Genomic DNA, 19,286 nt, shown 5'->3' on the forward strand with positions numbered 1-19,286 from the left:
CTTGGCATTCACTAGTAGTAAGGCAGCATAGCTCAGCATTCTAGCAGGGAGCACTAGGCCAAGGAAGACGCAGAGGAAAATGGATTCACTCCCCTCTAAATGCAGCGAGTGGGCCATGGAAATGACAGCGGGCTGATGCTGAATGTCTAGTTTGCTCTAGAAAACGAAGTACTCTAATGAAGATTGCTATGGCACTGCTATTTGTCGAGACAAGGTTATTTGTTAATAGTTAAACACAAGGACTCCAAAGGCTCAGAGACTGAGCCCAGTGACATGGGGCAAAACTCAGAGGAGTGAGCTGCTGACAAACAGCTGTTCTAACCCATCAGGAAGGAGGCAGCTTCTCCTGGTAGCAGAAGTGAATAGCAGCCATGAGCTTTGTTCCAGCTCCCATACCCTCCACACGGAAAGTAGTGCTGGAAAGTGAAAACTGTGCCCAAGTCCCCAAGCAGCAGCTGCTGAGAGCGAACGGCTGCATCACTGGTCTGGCTAGCCCACATCCAGAAAGGAAAATTACCCCCAGCAAGAATAACCAACGGATAGCCATCCAGACTGGGCAACCCAGCAACCACCAGCAGCTTTCCCACACGCACAAGCTGTCCAACTGCACTAACAATGCATGCATGGAAACGGTTCCCGGCAGGGGCAGCTTGGACAGGTAACTAGCACACGGGCTGTGTGCTACTTTGCTATCAGTATTTAAGTGGCTAAAACACAGTAACGAATTTACTAAAACAACTATTCCCCTGACAGCCACATCTTGTTTGCAGGGGCGCCCCACACATTCCCTGAGACCTGTCTTGGGGGCCAGCCCTCACTGAATTGTACTGGAAACCTTGGGGCTAGAGTAAAGTGGCTGCTTAAAGTGGGAGGAGAGATTGCACTTTGGAGCCTCTTTGCATGTTCCCCTCTCCTGTATGCTGGTACAGTAACCCAGGGAAGTGGGGAAAAGAGATCTGGGCCACGGGATGATTCCCTGCTGGGAGCATCTATACTATTCATCACCTGGGTGCTGGCTGGGCAGCTCGCTGTGGGCAGCAGAGGGAAGTTGGAATGTGTCCTTGGCCTTGCAGAAGTAATGGGAACATTCAGAGTCTGAGTGCCTAAATCCTGGTCCTTTCTGACAGTGGGGAGGGTGCTGAGGGTCTCAGAGGAGCAGCTGTTTGTTTCCCCTCCAAGCCACTGAGCACATTCCCAGAGCACAGGGCAGCCTGTAGCACATGAGGTTACTGTGTGCTGGGCCGGAGAGCATCAGGGAAAGGGGATTGCCAGGAGCAGATCAAGCGGCCAGGTCCCCAGCCATGCTGTTGCTGGGCTGCAGCACATAGCAGCACCTTGCCCTGAGGACACCAGTAGGGCTCTGAAGCGTCATTCGCCCCCCCACTCAGCTGATCAGACTTGCGTGTGCCCCAGCAATCACCAAAGGGCAAGTCATTAAATAGCCACCACCCTAATGTCAAATAACATCAGACTTCCCTGTGGAGGACGGAGAGAGTAAACTGGACACCGACCATTAAGGGACTAGCAGAAAGGAGCAAGGGCACTTCCCCCCGCCACGCACTGGGCACTCTGCTGACTTCCCACAGGAATGGTAACACAGTGCCAGTACTTACTCAGTCTCTTTCTGTGCCCCAAAGCTTTTCCTTCTAGGAGGTAGAGAGAGAAGCAGAGAAGCAACAAGAGTGCAGTTAGCAGAGGAGGCATTTGGCTCCCACAAGACAGAAGAGAAGAAGTGGGTACGAGCAGGAGTGACACCACGCAGACTCCAGTACAGAGGACAGACAAGCCCGTGAGGAACGGAGTTAAGGTTAAAAAAATAAATTAGAAACACAACTGTGAGGCCACGGGGGAACATTGCTAAACGCACTTTAAACGGCCGCCATAGAGAACCAGAGCAAGGCTGCGTAGATTCATCAGCTGATGCTTACGCTCACGTATTCAAGTTATTTTTAAAATAAAAGTTAAGAAATATTTCCCCTCTGCGTGTCAGCCTGGCCTGAGCGGAACAGGCTGGGGTCTGACCCAGCAATAACAGTTTCTGGTGAATGACAGAGTGCCTTCAGAGCTGCAGAATGGGTCCTAGGACAGCGAGTTTCAGGGTCTTTGCTGACAGGGCTCACTGCACCTGCACACAGGCTGGGGATACTGACAAGCAGACGCATTTCGGAAGTTTAAGTTAAGTGGCAGTTTGTTCTGACATTGTCAGTTTTCCCTGGCTGGATTTGCATGTGTTTCTCTACTCTTAGATGTCTCCTTTATTCTTCTGTACTGTTTAATCAAAGCATATCTGATCAGCAAGGATACCTTTCGCTAAAGCTCTGTTTGGTTTAATAACGATCCGTTACTGCTGGAGGAGATTAAATGTGAAAGGCAATCCCCTCCACACGCTGTTATTTTAGCTACTGTTTCCCAGGTGTGGTGAAGGGTCTGCCAAAAGTTACCATTAATCCTGAGCAGTTTCTTCAGGAGAGGCGTGAGGGGAGCCAGCCTTTTCGAGGACGAGGAGGTCTCCATAAGTATCGCCCATGTGACAGTTGTGACTCTGTCCCATCACTAGAGTGGCGGGCAGCAGAAATCCCCAGGCTCATTTTCCCGCTTGGGGCTGTTGGAAGCGCAGCAGCTCTGCGACAGGGTTATATAGCACCATGCATGTCACACCTACAGAGTAACTGGCTTAAGACAATCTGGACAGCTGCAGTCTCTGGTATCTAGGCCACCCGTGGCTTGCTGCTCTTGGGCTGCAAGCTCCAACTGGTCACTGCATCTTAAAGACACAGCCAGACGGGCTGAGATTCGTCATGCTATGGACGCAGGGCAGGCTCGTGGGTCTGACCCTGAGGCCAGTGAGCGAGCAGAGGGAAAACATCCCTAATGCCTGTGACGCAGTAGGGAGTGGGGCGGATTGACCTGGGAATGTCATCTAGTTTTACTGGGACTGTCTGCATTGGGGATGGGAGAGCAGGGGATGATTTTACTTGAGAGTTACCTGAGCTTGTAACCTGAGCCAGGAGGGGGGTGGTGGCAGGTGACACCTTTGCCCTGAAAACTGGACAAAGGGAGGGGAGGACCTGGGGGAAGAGGGTGAGAGACAGCTAGAGGGGGTTTTGCTTTCAGTTTTGGGCTGGGTGGTGAACCGCAGGGAACCCCAAAGCTGGGGTCTAAGCTCCCCCCCGCCCCCCAGAAGGACTTGACTGAGAGGTCCTGGTTGTACCTACAAGCCCTACTTGGGACTGTGTTCCTGTCGTTTAATCAACCTTCTGTGTTACTGGCTGGCTGACAGTCACGGTGAATCACAGGAAGAGGGGTGCAGGGCCCTGACTTCCCCCCACTCCGTGACAATGCCCTACAGGAGCATTGCAATTAATGCTCCTTCACCCGCTTTCATGCCAGTGATGGTCACTAGGGAAAATCTCCCTGAGGCCAGCAAGCTCAGGCTTTGTGCACGTGCCATAGAGCAGTGCTGGGCTGGTTCCCCTTGGGGTGGGTGACATTCAACTCCTGCTCTGCCCCAGATGAGCACATGAGCACCTAAGGCAGGCGAAATTCCACATGGGGTCACCAGATGGCACTCCCAGGGCACTCTGCTCTGCAGCAGCAGTGCCAAGGGGGTGGGGATTGTGGGGTGATGGGTGTTGGCAGGGTACACCCAATGGGTCTGTAGGCAGCCTGGATCTGAGCAACATGGGACCTGCCAGGTAAAATCAGACCCGGAGCCCATCGGCCCCTGTCTCCTGTCTTCCCCAGTGGCTGGCACCAGCTGCCAGAGGATGGGGCAAGAAACCCCCTAACGGACAAAGCTTTGATAACCTGCCCATGGTGGTGTTTCTTCATATCACGGGATACTGTTAACCCTGCCTGTTGTGGCTCTGGATGGTCTCATTATCGTGGCTCTGGCTAGCTCCTGTCTAGCCCCACCTGTGGTAGGTCTCCATGATATCTTGTGGCAGTGAGTTCCACAGGCTAACTATAGTGGAGGGAGCACCTCCTCCCAGGACTCTGCATGACCCAGGCCTGTGCTAGGGAGATTCCCCCACCCCGGTTCACTAGCACCTAAGAGCTGCCACCCTTCTCCCCACCATGTAACACTGGAAGGGGGGGGGGGGACTGCAGAGAGGAGCCAGCAAGAGCCCCAGCTGATAGGACCAAAACCAGCCAGAGCAGGGACCACTGGGCATTCAAAGACCATCCTGCAGTTTAACTGGACTTTCTCTGCTCTGTGCTGATTGTCTGTTTGCTTCAACCCCACTCCCCTGGGTCTCTTCACCTCTGTATCTCTCCACACCTGCATCCTTATTCTCTTCTCCCCCGCCCTGTCCCCCTCAACCCTGCCTCTCCCTTCCCAGGTCTTTCCATCTAGCTGATCCCCTCCTAAGTAACCCCCCAAAGAAACAAACCACTAAATCCTGACACTGACATGCCGTTTGCTGCCATCACGCAGGCCCCTGCTGGTGTGTTCCAGCCCTTCCCACCCTGTGCCTGTCTGGTCTCTTGTAACTGGTAGCTCTTTGGGGCAGGGACTGCCTGCCCCTCTGGGGGCCCCTCTTAAAGAGCCTTTCCCTTCTGGTGGGCCCCCTCTTTCTGCCCCTCTGGAGGGGCTCCATTCTGCCTGCCACCCTAGGGGCCTCCCTCTGCCTGCCCTCTGGGGGCTCCTCTCTGCCTGCTGCTCTGCACCCCCCGCCTGCCCCCTCCACCGTCAGTCACACGATCAATAATGGTAACTGTACACCTGACATCCCCAAAGAGGGGGATGGGAGCAGCAGGCCCTGGTATCTTCTCCTCCCCCATTCTGGCTGTGGCCTAGCTGCCCCCCAGCTCTGTGACCCAATGGCACAAAGCAAAACCCTTGCAGGCCCCACTGCCCAGCAGGCAACCTCTGAATGCAGAGGGTGCAGGCATCTGTGTCCTGTCTGTGCCTAAAGCTCCCCCGCTCCCATATCTGAGGGCACCAAGCCCAACCCCCACCACCGCTGGCGAGCCCAGCCCTGCCCTCTGAGAGGAGCAGCATGAGTGCTGGGCACAGGGACAAGGCAGGGGCCGGGCTGGGGGGCAATCAGGGAGCCTTGCAGAGAACAGCAGCTGCCCCAAGGGGGCCTTGCCTGCCCTCGGGGAGCTGGATGGGGGATGCTGCAAAGCCTGGGGGGGTCACCGTGACCAGCTCACACAGATTTAAGGGACACCTCCTCTTGTCCACACTGGGACGTTCACCATGTGCAAACACACAGTTTGCTAGTGAAGACAAGGTGGGAGAAAAGCTGGGCCTTGGGCTAGTGCTTTACAGCAGCAGAGGTGAGCTGCCCCTGGGCCTCTTTACCAGCCTGGCTTGTCAGCTCAGCTGGGCTTGGACTGGTGGCTGGCAAGGGAAGGGTTAACCCTCTCCCCCTGGCTGGAGGAAGGAGCCCAGCTGCTGCCCCTGAGTGCAGGGATATTGGTCACAGGGCTGGGCCAGCTGTGGGTACTTAGGGCCCCCTCCCCAGCATGCTACAAAAGGAGGAGGTTTGGGGCTATGGCTCTTGATAGCAAAGAGAGGGAGGCAGGACAGACAGACAAATCGATCGATCACTAGCTAGCTAGCGATTGGCAGGAAATAGAGGGGGATGCTATGCAATACAGTGGTGTGGTCGTGGGGGGTTGCCATAGCACTGGGGGAGTCCTGGAGGGGCCCTCAGAGGGGCAGGCTGTTTGACTGTTCCATGCTAATGCACCCTGCAGGAGGGGCTAACCCCCAAGCTGCATAGGGCCCTTTGGGGCCCCACAACCCCTCATGCTGGTGACGGGGCCTGAGGGAAAACAGCCTGGCTGCTCCCAGGCCTTGGCTACACTGGCGCTTTACAGCGCTGCAACTTTCTCGCTCAGAGGTGTGAAAAAAACACCCCCGAGCGCTGCAAGCTGCAGCGCAGTAAAGCGCCAGTGTAAACAGCGCTGCAAGCTAATCCCCATGAGGAGGTGGAGTACGTGCAGCGCTGGGAGAGCTCTCTCCCAGCACTGGCTCTGCGACCGCACTCACACTTCAAAGCGCTGCCATGGCACTGCTTTGAAGTTTCGAGTGTAGCCAAGCCCTAAGGCACAAGGGCTCATGGTGGGTTTGGGCTGGAGGCTTTGCCAGCTGGGCCATGTAATTCAGGGCTTAGGAACCTGCTACTTGCCTTTCTCTCTGGGGCCTGCTCTCCTCCAGGCTCGTGGGTGCTTCCCCTGCCAGGGAGCAGGCAGCCCCAGGCTACCTCTTCTAACCTTAGCTGAGTTTGGGGACCCCACCAGAGCTGCTTCCCAGGCCCTGCAGCCAGTGGTGCAGCTCCCAGGGCCCCTCTGCTTGCTTGGCTGGGCTGGGGAGCTATGGGAATGTTGAGGCATGTGAGGATCTGAGTGTCACTCTCCTGGGGTTAGTGCTGTCTTTACCAAGAGCTCACTCTGGGTCCCACATCCCAACATCCCCTGGGCCACTCAAAGACAGACCCTGCAGTGTGTCGAGTGCTGTATGTGGCATCCAGAGCCCCCCTGTGGCTGCCACAATGCCCAGAGGGGACAGGAGCCAACTGGCCTGGTAGAGTGGGGTCAGCAACACTGCCTGCTCAGTCTGAACGCCTCGCTCCCCATGGCCTCCACCTCCCTGCTGCTGTATGCACATGCCAGCCCCATCGCCAGCCTCAGGCACTGGGCGCTCCCCAGCAGGACCCACAGGGCTGAGAGAAAACCCAACCCTTGGCAGCTGCTCCAGAAGGGAAGCAGGGTCAGGAACAAAGCACTGGAGACGGTTTATGAGCTGTGTTGCGCAGAGGAAGCTCCTACTTGACTGCCATGGGGCCCAGCTCCAAGGAGGCTGCAGGGCTGGGTTCGCCTGGAGTTGGCGTTGCTCAAACCACTTAAAAAGCTCAAAGTGTAGCATCCTAAGTGTTAGTGACATGTCCCTTTTCCTCCAATACTGCACAGCGGTGCCCTCCGCTCTGCCTCCAGCCAGTGCAGGTGACAAAGGTCAGGCACCAATTCATAGTGGCAAAGGGACCAGGACTTTAACTGCAACAGCCAAGCTGCATGTCCTGTGCCTACTTAGAATGGAAGCTGTTGGCAGCAGGGACTCAGCTCCTCCCCTGTCTGTATGCTACAGAGCTAAGCAGGGCTTGTCGCTAGTCTCAAGCCTATGATGGTAAATGGAAGCAGCAGTAAGGCTGGTTGGAAGATATGTCAGCTGACTCGGTGTCTCTCTCTTTACTGATCCCAGCTCCCACCTGTCCACTTCCATGCACAAAAAATCCCAAACATCCTTGTGCCACAGTGATAAGCCTGCTTGGATGAGGCTGCAAGCTGGCCAAGTGTCCCCATGTGCCCCGCAGAGAAATAGCAGGGACCAAGTACAGCAGAGCCCCTGCATAATCTTATGTATGTTAGCCTTTGCCTCCCCACCTCGCTCCTCATCAGCAGCTTGTCACTCTGCGTCAGCTCGGCACACGGAGAGACAGGAACTAGAGTGTGTCAGAAAGAACCAGCCCCACATACGGTGCCACATCTACATGGGCCAGGGCTAAAGCCTTTTGCAGGGTGTGCGCTAATGAGCTTACCTGTTCCCACTCCTTTTACATCTCTCTTGAAGCCCTTGGGGGGTGGGGGTGGGGAAGGAGTTCTGAAAACAAACCAGCAGTTTTATTTGACAACCCTGGGTTGTTCCCTTGTTTGGCAGGAAGCTGCATTACCAGCCTGCAGATCAGAGCCCGGGGTGTCAAACCAGCCGTAGGAGGCCCCAATCACGTGGCAGAGACTCTGCAACTTACTTCCAGTGGAAGACGAGCGGCGCTGGCTGAAAGAGGGCACCTGAGTCTCTGTTGGCAGTGGAGGGGGCGGGGGTGGAGGACAGATGTTCTCAGGAAGAGGAGGGGGAGGGGGTGGGGGCGTCATCTCCCCAGAGGGCTTGTTCTCAGCCGCACTCTCATTGTGCACGTTGTCATTGGAAAGAAGAGATGCCTTAAACAAAACCGACACATAAATACATTGAAAACAGGCAGTAAAGGTCCAGTGAGTCAGGTGATACAATACACTCCCTCCCGCTGTCACCCTGCCAGCCACTGGCTGTGGCAGGGCCCAGGGGCTCCCAGCTGGGACCGCGATGAGTTATCTTGCTGGGGGGAGCTGGCAATGGAGGCCCTGCACTGACCCCAAAGCCCATCCTGCAGAGCAGGGCCAGCAGGCACCTTCCCCCCATGCTGCTCTGGGGCTCTGCAGCAGGGTCTGGGCCCCAGGCAGTCCCTGGCCCCAGCAGAGGCTGCTGGCAAGATGGCCAGTTCATGTCAGTGGTCTTTACAATGAGGACATCTGTGCAGTGGAAACTGGGCTGAGGCCCCTCGCTTCATTTCACACAAGCCCTGGAGCAGTCACTGGCACTGGGTGGGGTTTGGACGTGTCCCCGAGAGGTGGAGTCTCTGCTTCCCAGTGCCAGCCCGAGCCAGGCAGGTCCATGTCTGTATGAAGACAATCTGCCCGGCGGCCCACCCTGCCCAGTCAGACCCGCTCAGATGCCGGGAGCTCGCTCAGGAGTTCAGGCTCGAGGCCCTCAGGGTTGGGGCCCCAGAGAAAAGCAGCTGAAGGGTGGGCAGTGGGAACAGCGGCGCCAGCGGCTCACCTCCTCGCTGTGCGCCATCTTCCAGCTGCCAGGCTGCTCCCCCGCACTGTTGTCCAGGTGTTTGTAGTAATCCCCGGTGCTGGGCTGCTTGCTAAAGTTCCTAGATTTCCTGCTGGAGTCGACTCGCCGGAGGCCTTCCAGGCTGCCGTCATGTGACGATAACTGCAAGCAACAAGGGGTAGGTAGCAGGGTTTGTGCTGGGGGATGGGGAGGCCCCGCGATGAGAGCAGGGCCCCGTTTGCTGGGTGCTGTCAATACATGGAGTGGGAGACTGTCTCTGCCGTGAAACAGACAAGGTGGGGAGGAAGGAGCCGCCTCACCCGGCCTGGGTGGGAACTGGGGTCCAGAGACACGACATGACTTGCCCCGGGTCACACAGGGAAACTGAGCCCAGGCCAGACCCTCCTCCACAGAGGCCCCCTTCACTCCATGGCACATCTCATAGCACTGCCCCCGCCCCCCCGTGTGCTGGCGTGCAGTTCAATGAACGCCACTAGGGCTAATCTGTCTTTGTGTCATTGGAGGGTCTAGGAGCCCCAGTTATTGCCCAGAACCCAGTGTGCTCGGTGCTGTACAGACACTGAACAAAAAGGCATTCTGGGCATTGTCCATTGACAGCTCCAGTGACACTCACTGGAGGACAAACACTTGGAGAAATAACTCGGTTCTGAGCTGCTCTTCAGTTTGTTAAATCATTTCAGTTTCCAGCACACAGCCAGCAATGTAGTTAATATCTCCCGGAGCTCCTCTGTGCTTCACATGTGATAAATAACGAAGTATCTGAACATAGCCCGGCCGATACTCCGTGTGTGGGGCTGGGATTCAGAGCACTGAGCCGGATGCCACATTTATCAGCATTAGATACCCTGGCCGTTCTGTGACGGTGGCAGGTTTAGCTCCCAGAGCAGGAGACATTGAGGGTAATTTTCTAGTGAACTGAAAAATCTCATTGACTATTTTAGGTTTTCCTGGTGCACTCGTCTCTCTAGTGTCCAGCTGCTGAGGTGAAAGCAGGTGAATGCAATTCCATAAAGCCACAAGGGCCCTGAAAGATGCCTTGCACGCGACACTAAGAACCTGGTTGAATTTTTGTTTTCACAACCCCTTTTGAGGAGAGTTTGGGATCCACAGCACTCAATCCCAGCCCCTGCGGATTAGCTGGGGCTGCTTATCCCTTCGCAAAACCAGTGGCGCTGGGCGCTTCCCAGAGCCCCAAACGTTGCATTCAAAGGCCAGGTTCTTATGTAACTAAGACACACTGGGAGCAGCACCTTTAAATTGCCTTGGTGCAGATCTCAAGGGCTTTGTGCGCAGAACATTTGAGTGACCTGGATTTTATGAGGCAGGTAATAGCACAAAGGTCCTTGGAAACGGTACTAGCTGTTTCCCAGAGGCTATCGGAGCCTCTGAACCAGGTTTCACTAATCTCCAGAGCGTGCTTCCTCCAGTGTGCATGGCTACAGGGGACAGTTACGAGGCAGCTCTGCGGGACAAGGGGGCAGAGTGCTAAGCCGGGATAGGGAGGATGCCATGATCACACCGCGGGGACATCTGCTCATGGGGCTATAGGACGATGCATTAAACACCTGCAATTGGAGGCTGGCCTCGGGGAGCTGGCCTGCATTGCTACAAGAGAGTTGCCCCCGGCTCTTGGGAAGAACTGCCCAATGGCTAGGGCACCAGGCTGGGACTCAGGAGACGAGTGTTCAAGATACTGCTCTGCCATAGGCTCCATGGGTGAGTCTTGCTGTGTCTTGTTCCCCCTCTGTGGAATGGGCTCACTAGCCCTGCCCTGCTGCACAGCAATGTGGTGGTGTAGATACATTCGTGGTGATGAGGCACTCAGAGGGGGGACAGCTACATACCAGACCTAGATCTCTGCCTCTGTGGAGCCAGCGGGCGAGGAACACAGTGGAGGCCTTGCACTAAGCCACTGCGGCATGAAATGTCTCCCCTCGCCCAAGTGGGAGCCTTCCTGCAACCAGACAGGGGCATCCCGGAGGGACTGCTGCCTTGGGAGCATGGCCCTTGGGAATGGGGCTTGCACCAACAGCACAGCAGAGAACGGCTGGGTGCATCTTTGCTATGGAATCTCAGAGTCCCTGACTCCACCTCACAGGCTCTTTTGTTCCAGAGGCCAGGCTATTTGCATTCATCTCTTTCCCCCTTGCATACGATTTTGCATGGCCATGATTTGTATGACTGGAACATTAAACAGACCAATCTGCATTGGTAATTGCCTACGTGCTGCTCACCCAGTCTCCTTTGGACTCACAGACAAATTCTGCTCTCAGTTAAACCAATCACAATCCAGAATAATGCAACCGGGGTCAGAATGTGGCCCTTAGCAAGGAAATACAGTTCCAATGACACCTTGGCAAATGCACAGCGTGGACAGGGCCAGTGCAAGGATGTTTCACACCCTAGGCGAAACTCCCACCCTACGCGCCCCCACCCTGAGGAACCCCGCGCCCCCTGCGTCAGTTCCCCCACTCTGCCCTGAGGCGCCCCCCTTGCAGGAATTCCCCTGTGTGCTGCCCCTCCCCCCCTTACTTGCTGCAGGCGGCCCTCCCTGTGCTCCCCTGCCCCAGCTCCCTCCCTCTAAATGCTGGCGGCAACCAGGGCGGCCGAAGATCTGGCCTCCATGGTCTCTGCCAAAGAAAATGGCACCCCCCCAAATCCTAGTGCCCTAGGCGACTGCCTAGGTCACCTAAATGGTTGCACCAGCCCTGAGCATGGACACTTAAATGCAAAGGGGCTGTGTTCTCCACGTGGACCGAGATGTAGAAGCAGCAAAGAATCCTGTGGCACCTTATAGACTAACAGACGTTTTAAAGCATGAGCTTTCGTGGGTGAATACCCACTTCGTCAGATCTTCTTTGCTGCTTTTACAGATCCAGACTAACACGGCTACACCTCTGATACATGATAGCAGAGATGTAGGTGGCTAGTGGCAACTGGTTCTGAAGTCCAGCTCTGTGAGTGAAGGAAAAACCCCTTCCCTGACTGCCTCGCTATCCACTGCTGCTACAGGACTCAGCTCTGGCCAGCAGCTGATGCAAAGTGATGCAAATCCTCCCCAGAGGAAAGGGGCCACGAGGACAGACAGTCAGGGGCCAGCTGCATCACTAGACAGCCCTGTGCTCCTGGGGCTCCTATCTCCAGTCTCTCTGGGCACCGGATGCAAAGGCCAGCTGGGCAGTGCTCCAGGAGAGCCAGCCAGGCATGGATTCATGTCATTGTTGATAGCCCCGTAGGATCAGCCCGCACCTGCTGAGATGACTGGGATGGCTCCCCAGTCCTCAGGGACATATGAGGTGGGTCACAGAGAAAGGGGGGAAATCTCCCAGGTGCCCCTTACTGGGACACTGGCATCCCCCCTCACGAGCAGCAGTTGTGGTGCTAATCGGAGACTCCCCCAAGTCGTCGTCCTCCTCCAGTCCCACTCTGCTCCCTCCACAACTAGACACTGCCATTGCAACAACAGAAGCACACTCCAGTACTGCCCCATGCAACCCACCACCTGCAGCAGTGCCCCAGCTGTGTTCAGGGCCCTTCCTGCACCAAACACTCCCTGATCCAGCAGTGCCAGGTGAAGGACCGGGGCTTCCCTGTGAGTGCAAAGCAGGGGGAGAGACCCCAGCAAAGACCCTCCACCCCCAGGCATGTGTGTAGGGTAAAGTAAAAGCCCTTCTTACCTGCACCTAGCGAGGCTAAGACCCACTAAACCTGCCAGCCTGAAACAAAAGTGCCACCCGATACCTGGCCTCAGCACACCTGCAATACCTGACCCAGCCTCTCTGGTTACAGCAGCTCGCTAATGAATTACTCACACCTATCAGCTCACCTGGCAATGAGTGTCACCAGCCAATCACAGGGTAGCAGCTCTCATTTCTCTTCACAAAACCATAACTAAAGATTAACCTTAAAATGGGCATCTCAACCCCCCTGCTTTGCACGCAGCATCCTTGCCCTCCGAGTCCTTAATGTGGCTTCGGCCCATCCCAGGCTCACCCCCAGGAACCACTGGGGTAGTCAGTGTGAGCCGCGAGCCCCAGGAGATGCCACTGGCCTTTTCCGTGAAACATCCACAATCTCAATGCCCTCCGCACACATGCAAGGGGTGGCCCTGGCCCTGAGGATGTCCCAACCTAAGGCAGGCCCTGTCAGCATCCCGGAAGGGGCACTGGGGTCAGGACACAAGTGCAGTGGTCGTGAGCCGGTGTGTGAGCCAAAGGCCAATGTCAGCTGCACCAGATCTGCCCTGCTTTGTGCCGATGGGGACTGGCGTGGTTGCATCGCCGCGAATGAATTTCCTCCAGGCACAAGGAACCCCCAGCACAGGCCAGCTGGGGCGAACGTGGCCGGTGCTGAAGTGGAGCGTGGTTTGGTCAAGCCCCTCTTGTCTGTGGGGGATTAACGCAGCAGGCTTTGTGGAAGAGATGCCCACTGTGGACGGGGTGTGGAGTTAAGGAGGCTTCTACTTTCAGAGGGGTTTGCCAAAGGGACTGAACTGGCCAGGAATACATGTAGCTGGAAATGAGAAGAATGTTTGTAACCATCAGAGGGGTGAGGTGTGGGATCAGCCTCCCAATGGCAGGAGCAGGGGCACTGATGAGCTTGTAGGTGGCAGGCCCTAACGAGCTGGCCATGTTTGTGAAGGGCTTAGATGATGGCACTGCCTGTGACAGCAGGGGCTGGACACGGTGGCCTGGGAGATCCCACTCAAGCCTGTGTCCCTCGCTAAGTGCAGCATGATGGTCCCCACGCTGGGTGGCTGAGCCCCATGGCGTTGCAGGGCACTTGGCCCCCTTTGGCTAATGCTGCAGGGGCTTTGCTGGCTGTGACGTTATTGATATAATCTGGGACCATATAGAACATGGTTGCAACCAAGGTCCTGTAGTGGCACCAAATCTTATGTAAAGGGGGACATATAAGGTGTCTAAGACCAGGTTATAGGTTGCTGGTTATGATTATGGTGTCTATATGTATGTATCATTTTGTAGTTGAAGTTATAGGTATTGGCTCTGTACTATCTGTATTTCAACTTTGGGCTGTGTTTCTGGAGGTGTTAGCTCTGCCTAGCCTGCCTGATGGCCCATTAAGGACCATCAGCTACACAATTGACCCATGAAGAGAAGGCAGATACGCCTTGTAACTCAGCAAAGTATGCAGGGACTTGCCCATGTGACTCCAGACTCCATTTGGCTGTAAAGCCTATAAAAGGCTTATGCCTCACTCCATCTTGTCTTCAATCCTGCTTCTTACCTCTGGAGGAACTTTGCTACAAACTGAAGCTCTGAACAAAGGACTGAATGACCCATCCCAGCAGGGGTTGTTCTCCAGAGACTTGATTTAAACCCGCAGTTTGCTCCATCACTGCTACAAGCCTGAACTAAAAACTTTGCCATTACTGTATGTAATTGATTCCATTTAACTAATTCTAGCTCTCATCTCTACCTTTTTCCCTTTATGAATAAACTTTTAGATTTTAGATTCTAAAGGGTTGGCAACAGCGTGATTTGTGGGTAAGATCTGATGTGTATATTGACCTGGGTCTGGGGCTTGATTCTTTGGAATCGAGAGAACTGTTCTCTTTTATTGGGGTGTTGGTTTTCATAACCATTCGTCCCCAGGACGAGTGGGACTGGTGGTGATACTGGGAGACTGGAGTGTCTAAGGATATTGCGTGTGTGACTTGTGCTTAGCTAGTGGGGTGAAACCGAAGTCCTTTTGTCTGACAGGTTTGGTTTGCCTTAGAGGTGAAAAAACCCAGCCTAGGGCCATGTCTACATCTAAAATTTTGCAGCGCTGGTTGTTACAGCTGTATTAGTACAGCTGTATAGGGCCAGCGCTGCAGAGTGGCCACACTTACAGCAACCAGCGCTGCAAGTGGTGTTAGATGTGGCCACACTGCAGCGCTGTTGGGCGGCTTCAAGGGGGATTCGGGGAACGCGAGAGCAAACCGGGAAAGGAGACCAGCTTCGCCGCGGTTTGCTCTCGCGTTCCCCGAACCACCCTGCAAACCGCAGGGAAGGAGACCTGCTTGTTCGGGGAACGCGAGAGCAAACCGCGGCGAAGCTGGTCTCCTTTCCCGGTTTGCTCTCGCGTTCCTCGAACCACCCTGCAAACCGCAGGGAAGGAGACCTGCTTGTTCGGGGGTTCGGGGAACGAGAGAGCAAACCGGGAAAGGAGACCAGCTTCGCCGCGGTTTGCTCTCGCGTTCCCCGAACCACCCTGCAAACCGCAGGGAAGGAGACCTGCTTGCTCGGGGGTTCGGGGAACGAGAGAGCAAACCGGGAAAGGAGACCAGCTTGATTACCAGAGGCTTCCTCAGGTATGCTGGGATACCTGCTTATTCCACGGAGGTCAAGAAAAGCGCTGGTAAGTGTCTATACTTGATTACCAGCGCTGGATCACCAGCGCTGGATCCTCTACACCCGAGACAAAACGGGAGTACGGCCAGCGCTGCAAACAGGGAGTTGCAGCGCTGGTGGTGCCCTGCAGATGTGTACACCTCCTAAGTTGCAGCGCTGTAACTCCCTCACCAGCGCTGCAACTTTCTGATGTAGACAAGCCCTAGAGCTGTAACTGCCCTGTTTAAGCAATTGGTCCTGAATTGGCACTCTCAGTTGCGTCCTGCCAGAACCGCATTGTCACACTGGCCCATTGCAGGAATGCTCCCGCAGCCCTGGCAATGCCACAGCTGACTGCAGAGGCAGGAGGAATGGGATGGCTACTCATCTGTCGTCTCTGCCCGTCAGCACCAGAGACCCTGGCTCGGACTCTGCTGGCTGCTCTCCCCTCACCCACTCAGCCCCCCGGGTAAGGGTAGGTCCTGCCCACACTCCCACCTGTCCCAGCACGGGCAGGGTGTGTCCGTTACGTCTGTACCTCGGTGCTCCTTGCAGGAGACATCCCCGGGCTCTGTTGTTCCAGAGGGGGTCAGCGCCCCATTTCCCTGCAGCTCTGAACCCCCGTTCTGCAGGGCGGGTAATTGCCTGGCTCCCCAGGCTGCACTTTCCAGTTTGAGTCTCGCTCTCCAGCTCGCGTTACCCTGGCATCCTCCCACCAGCCTGAAGAGCAGACACAGCTCTGGCAGGCATCTCTCAGCAGCACTGTGACAGGCACGGCTAGCGTTACCTTGGGCCCAACCCCTGCCTGCCACGCTCCCCTCTCAGCACAGGGCGCTCGGCCCAGCCCTGGGGAGTCTGTGTGGGGCGTCACGCTGGCAGGGGGCAGGGGGGTGGCGGGTTACTCTCACAGAATGGGCCCTGGTTCCAATCAGCTGCACTGCGGCAGTGCCTGAGGCCAGGATTGGGAATTGGGGCCCCGTACTGTTGGGTGCTAACACATGTACACAGAAAAAACAGGCCCTGCCCAAAAGAGTCTGTGAACTACCCAGTGCACCAGCCCCCGCTGTCTGTGCACTCAAGGGCCGAGTCATGTTGGGGAATGCTGGTGCTCGGCTCTAGCCCGCTATCAGCTCTCTGGGGCAGGGGTAGGGCCCAGCTTTCTGTACCATGCCTGGGTACAGTGGGACTGTTCCCCCAAGACAGCAACCTCCTGCATGACACTTCTGTCCACCCACTCCATACCCGTCAAACCTCGCTCTGCCTAGCTGCCCTGCTCCAGGGACTCTGCCCCAGGCCCTCGCTGCTGCTCTCCACGCTGCTATGGGAGCAGTGGTGACTCCCTCGCCCACTGAACTAGACACATCTGCTGTGCGAGGCTCCCCTCCAAGCCTTGCTTCTCTGGGAGCCTCTGTGACATCATGAACAGAGGGTGCGCTAGGAAATAGCATGCCTCGTGTGGTGCTAAGCCACTGGGCAGCAGTACAAGGCATTAGCTGTGCACAGAGGAGTTGAGTATTTATTGACTCTACTCATCTCAAAGTAGCTAGACTAACACCCACCATGTAATATGGTTGTGCTGCCAGAGGGACACAATGAGTACAGCTCTGGGGAGCTGATGGTAACACAGCATAGGAAGTGGAGAAAAATATCCTGCACCCTGCACGCTAGTCGCTGGAGACTCTGCCACTTTGTAATCACCCACTTTAACTAGCTTCGATTGGCTACAAACCATCTATTTACCTATAGCTTTGAAGGTTATTGTGGGTTCAGTAGTTGATGGTGATGGAAGGAGGCTGCTGGTACACAGGTGGGCGAGGGCAAAGGGAGTGGTAGATCTGGTGTCTAGGGGCAGGAGTGTATGCATGGGCGTACACTAGAGGATCACAATGGCCTTGCCTGGCCTTGGAATCTAAGAATCTATCAATCAATGACCTTACTTTCCAAAATGGTCAACAGCCAGTGGAGAACAATGGAGAGCCCCTCTCCCACTGAGAACAAAGGGAGACACTGGATGTTTGTGAACTCTGGCTGCTGGGCTGGGGTCACTGTCCCCTGTGGCAGGAGATAAGCCAGGTGCAGCCTAGAAGGATACAGCTGGGGTTCCCAGAGGAGTATCTGAGGCACCACAAGGCTTCACAAATGACAAAAGCTGGTGCTGATCACAGTGTAATGTGGCTCAGAGCAGCAGATACAAACTGCACTTGGGCATATGTCTGCCCCCAAACACGCCAGTATCCTGCTAGATGCGCTCAGCATGTTGTCCCCACCCCACCCCCACAGCAAAGAACAAACCCAACAAAAACTCCATCACCATAAAGGAAGCTGAAAACAGGATGTGCCTCCCTGCCCAGACATGCTCCTGTGACTGCCATAGGGGGATGCACCTGGGCATTGGGCTAGATGGGCTCAGACTGGAGCCAGTGCTAGAGAAAAGCCCTGTACCAGCATGGGAGTCACGCCAGAATGTGCTCTCTGCTGGGGAGCGGCAGTGGCATTCCGCTACCTCAGCCCTGGTTCCCCGTCCGGAAGGAGAGATGGTGGCTTGTAACTTGGGTGGCCAGTTGTTACTGGAGTGGGCCTGGAAGTGAAAGGTAGCGAGGGCACGAGTGCTGCCATCTCCTCACGCCATCTCTCTCCTGGAGTGGGCAGCTGGGGCTAGGGAGTCTTTTCAATTTTCCTCCTGCCTGGGCAGCTTCACCCCAGCCCCCAAGCTCTGCCCCTTATACCCGCTCTGGGGTTTCACACACACCCTCGGCCCCCAAGTATAGAGGGCTCTGCCCCTTACATTTTACAAGCCCTGCACCTAGGGGAGCGCAGTGCAGTCACTGGCCCCGCTGCCTGCTCTGCCAAGCCGGAACAGAGCACTGGCCAGCACTGCCGTGGCCCTCAGCCCAATCGAGCTTGCAAGACACCAGCATTCCCAGGACAGACTCCTGTGATCGCAGCACATTGCGGGGCAGCATGAGATTCCCGGCCCGTTTGATCACAGCTGCCATGCAGGGGCATTTGGAAAGGCAGAGTCCCTCAGGCTGGTCCCCGTCACTGACACACCTGCACCCCACGAATGAACAATGTGCCTGGAAGCACACAGAGGTTAGCACCTCTCCTGCCTGCTATGGCTCCAGGATCTCCCTCATCCCTAATGGCTCACCTGAACCCCCGGTAGCACATGCAAATGTCCTTTGCATATGTACAATAAGGTGCAGCGGCACCAGGGAGTAAAGTGATTCTTTACTAGGCTAAACAATACAACTGCCCAAGCCAAACCTTGCACTGTAGGCGTGCGGCAGAGGGGAGAGAGCAGTGTGAGGCTGGGAGAGAGACAGCCTGGGCAGCTCCCCCCACTCTGGGGAGATGTGCCCCGGGCCTGGAAGTGGCCTGTGGTTCCCGCTTTGCAGCGTTTGTGTCTCACCTTAAAGCCCTGGGCATTTTTGCCCTATTCTTCTTATTTGTCTATTTCATTGTCAAGTGGCTGTTTCATTCCCTGCCGGCTGGCTCAGCTGCTGGTGTCTCTTTTCTCTGGGCTGGGTGTTCAATAGTTAATGAGCCTCCAGCTGCAGGGATCATTATCTGGGTTAAGTCAGACATTGGACGGGGAGGGAGCATGCAGGGGAGGCATCATTAAAGCTTCCTCGGAGGGGATCCATTTCCAACCAACTGATACTCCATGCAGGAGGGCAATTTCCCTGGTCAGATGTTCCCCCCTGGAAGCGAGGGGTGGGCTCTCCTCAGGGGGCACAGTTCCATGGGAGAGCTGGGTAAAGGGCTGGACACTCAGTGGTTCGGGGGGGCGGGGGGCACCCCAGCTCAGCTGTTACAGGAGCCGTCTGGCTCTGGGGGGATTTGTGCGTGTGAAAGGGACAGTGTGGTGCAGGGGGCCACTGCTCCTGGCCGTTTGCTCCTCTCCTTGCACCAGATGCCCATCTAGGGCCAGGTGTCCAAATTCTGCCCTACGCTGACTCAGTCTGCAGGACTGGGATTAGCGCCAGGGACTCCTTGGGCCCAATGCCTGCAATCAGGGTAAGACCCATTGATAGCAGCTGGTGCTCGTCTGGGGTTCGTTTCAGGGGAAGCAGGGTCCTGGGCTCGCCCATGGCCATTGGGCTCATTTCTGAACACAATGGCATTTCAGCTCTGCTCTGCCAGCTGGAACATCCGCTGCCCCAGGTAGCCTCCAAACAGCTACGTCCCCCAGGCGCAGCGGCCTGAGGATAGAGGCACGTCCAGGAGACAGTGTGGCTAGGAACTGTCGCAGCACCTGCTGCTCAGTGCTAGGGCACTGGAAAACCAGAGCACTGAGTCTGGCGTCCTCTGTGCAGGGAGGG

General features: G+C 55.9%; 1 protein-coding gene across 1 annotated transcript in view; it reads right to left on the reverse strand.

Annotated features, from left to right (window-relative positions):
- ESPN (espin) overlaps positions 1–19,286 on the reverse strand; it is a 153,109-nt gene that overhangs the window by 90,583 nt on the left and 43,240 nt on the right. Inside the window, exons 8-9 of the mRNA XM_050931619.1 lie at positions 8,606–8,767; positions 7,761–7,950 (exon numbers count right to left, since the gene is read on the reverse strand). Coding sequence (XP_050787576.1) covers positions 7,761–7,950; positions 8,606–8,767 — 352 coding nt within the window. The remainder of the gene's footprint in view (positions 1–7,760; positions 7,951–8,605; positions 8,768–19,286) is intronic.

The sequence above is a fragment of the Gopherus flavomarginatus genome, chromosome 21, assembly GCF_025201925.1.
Source record: "Gopherus flavomarginatus isolate rGopFla2 chromosome 21, rGopFla2.mat.asm, whole genome shotgun sequence".
NCBI lineage: Eukaryota > Metazoa > Chordata > Testudines > Testudinidae > Gopherus > Gopherus flavomarginatus.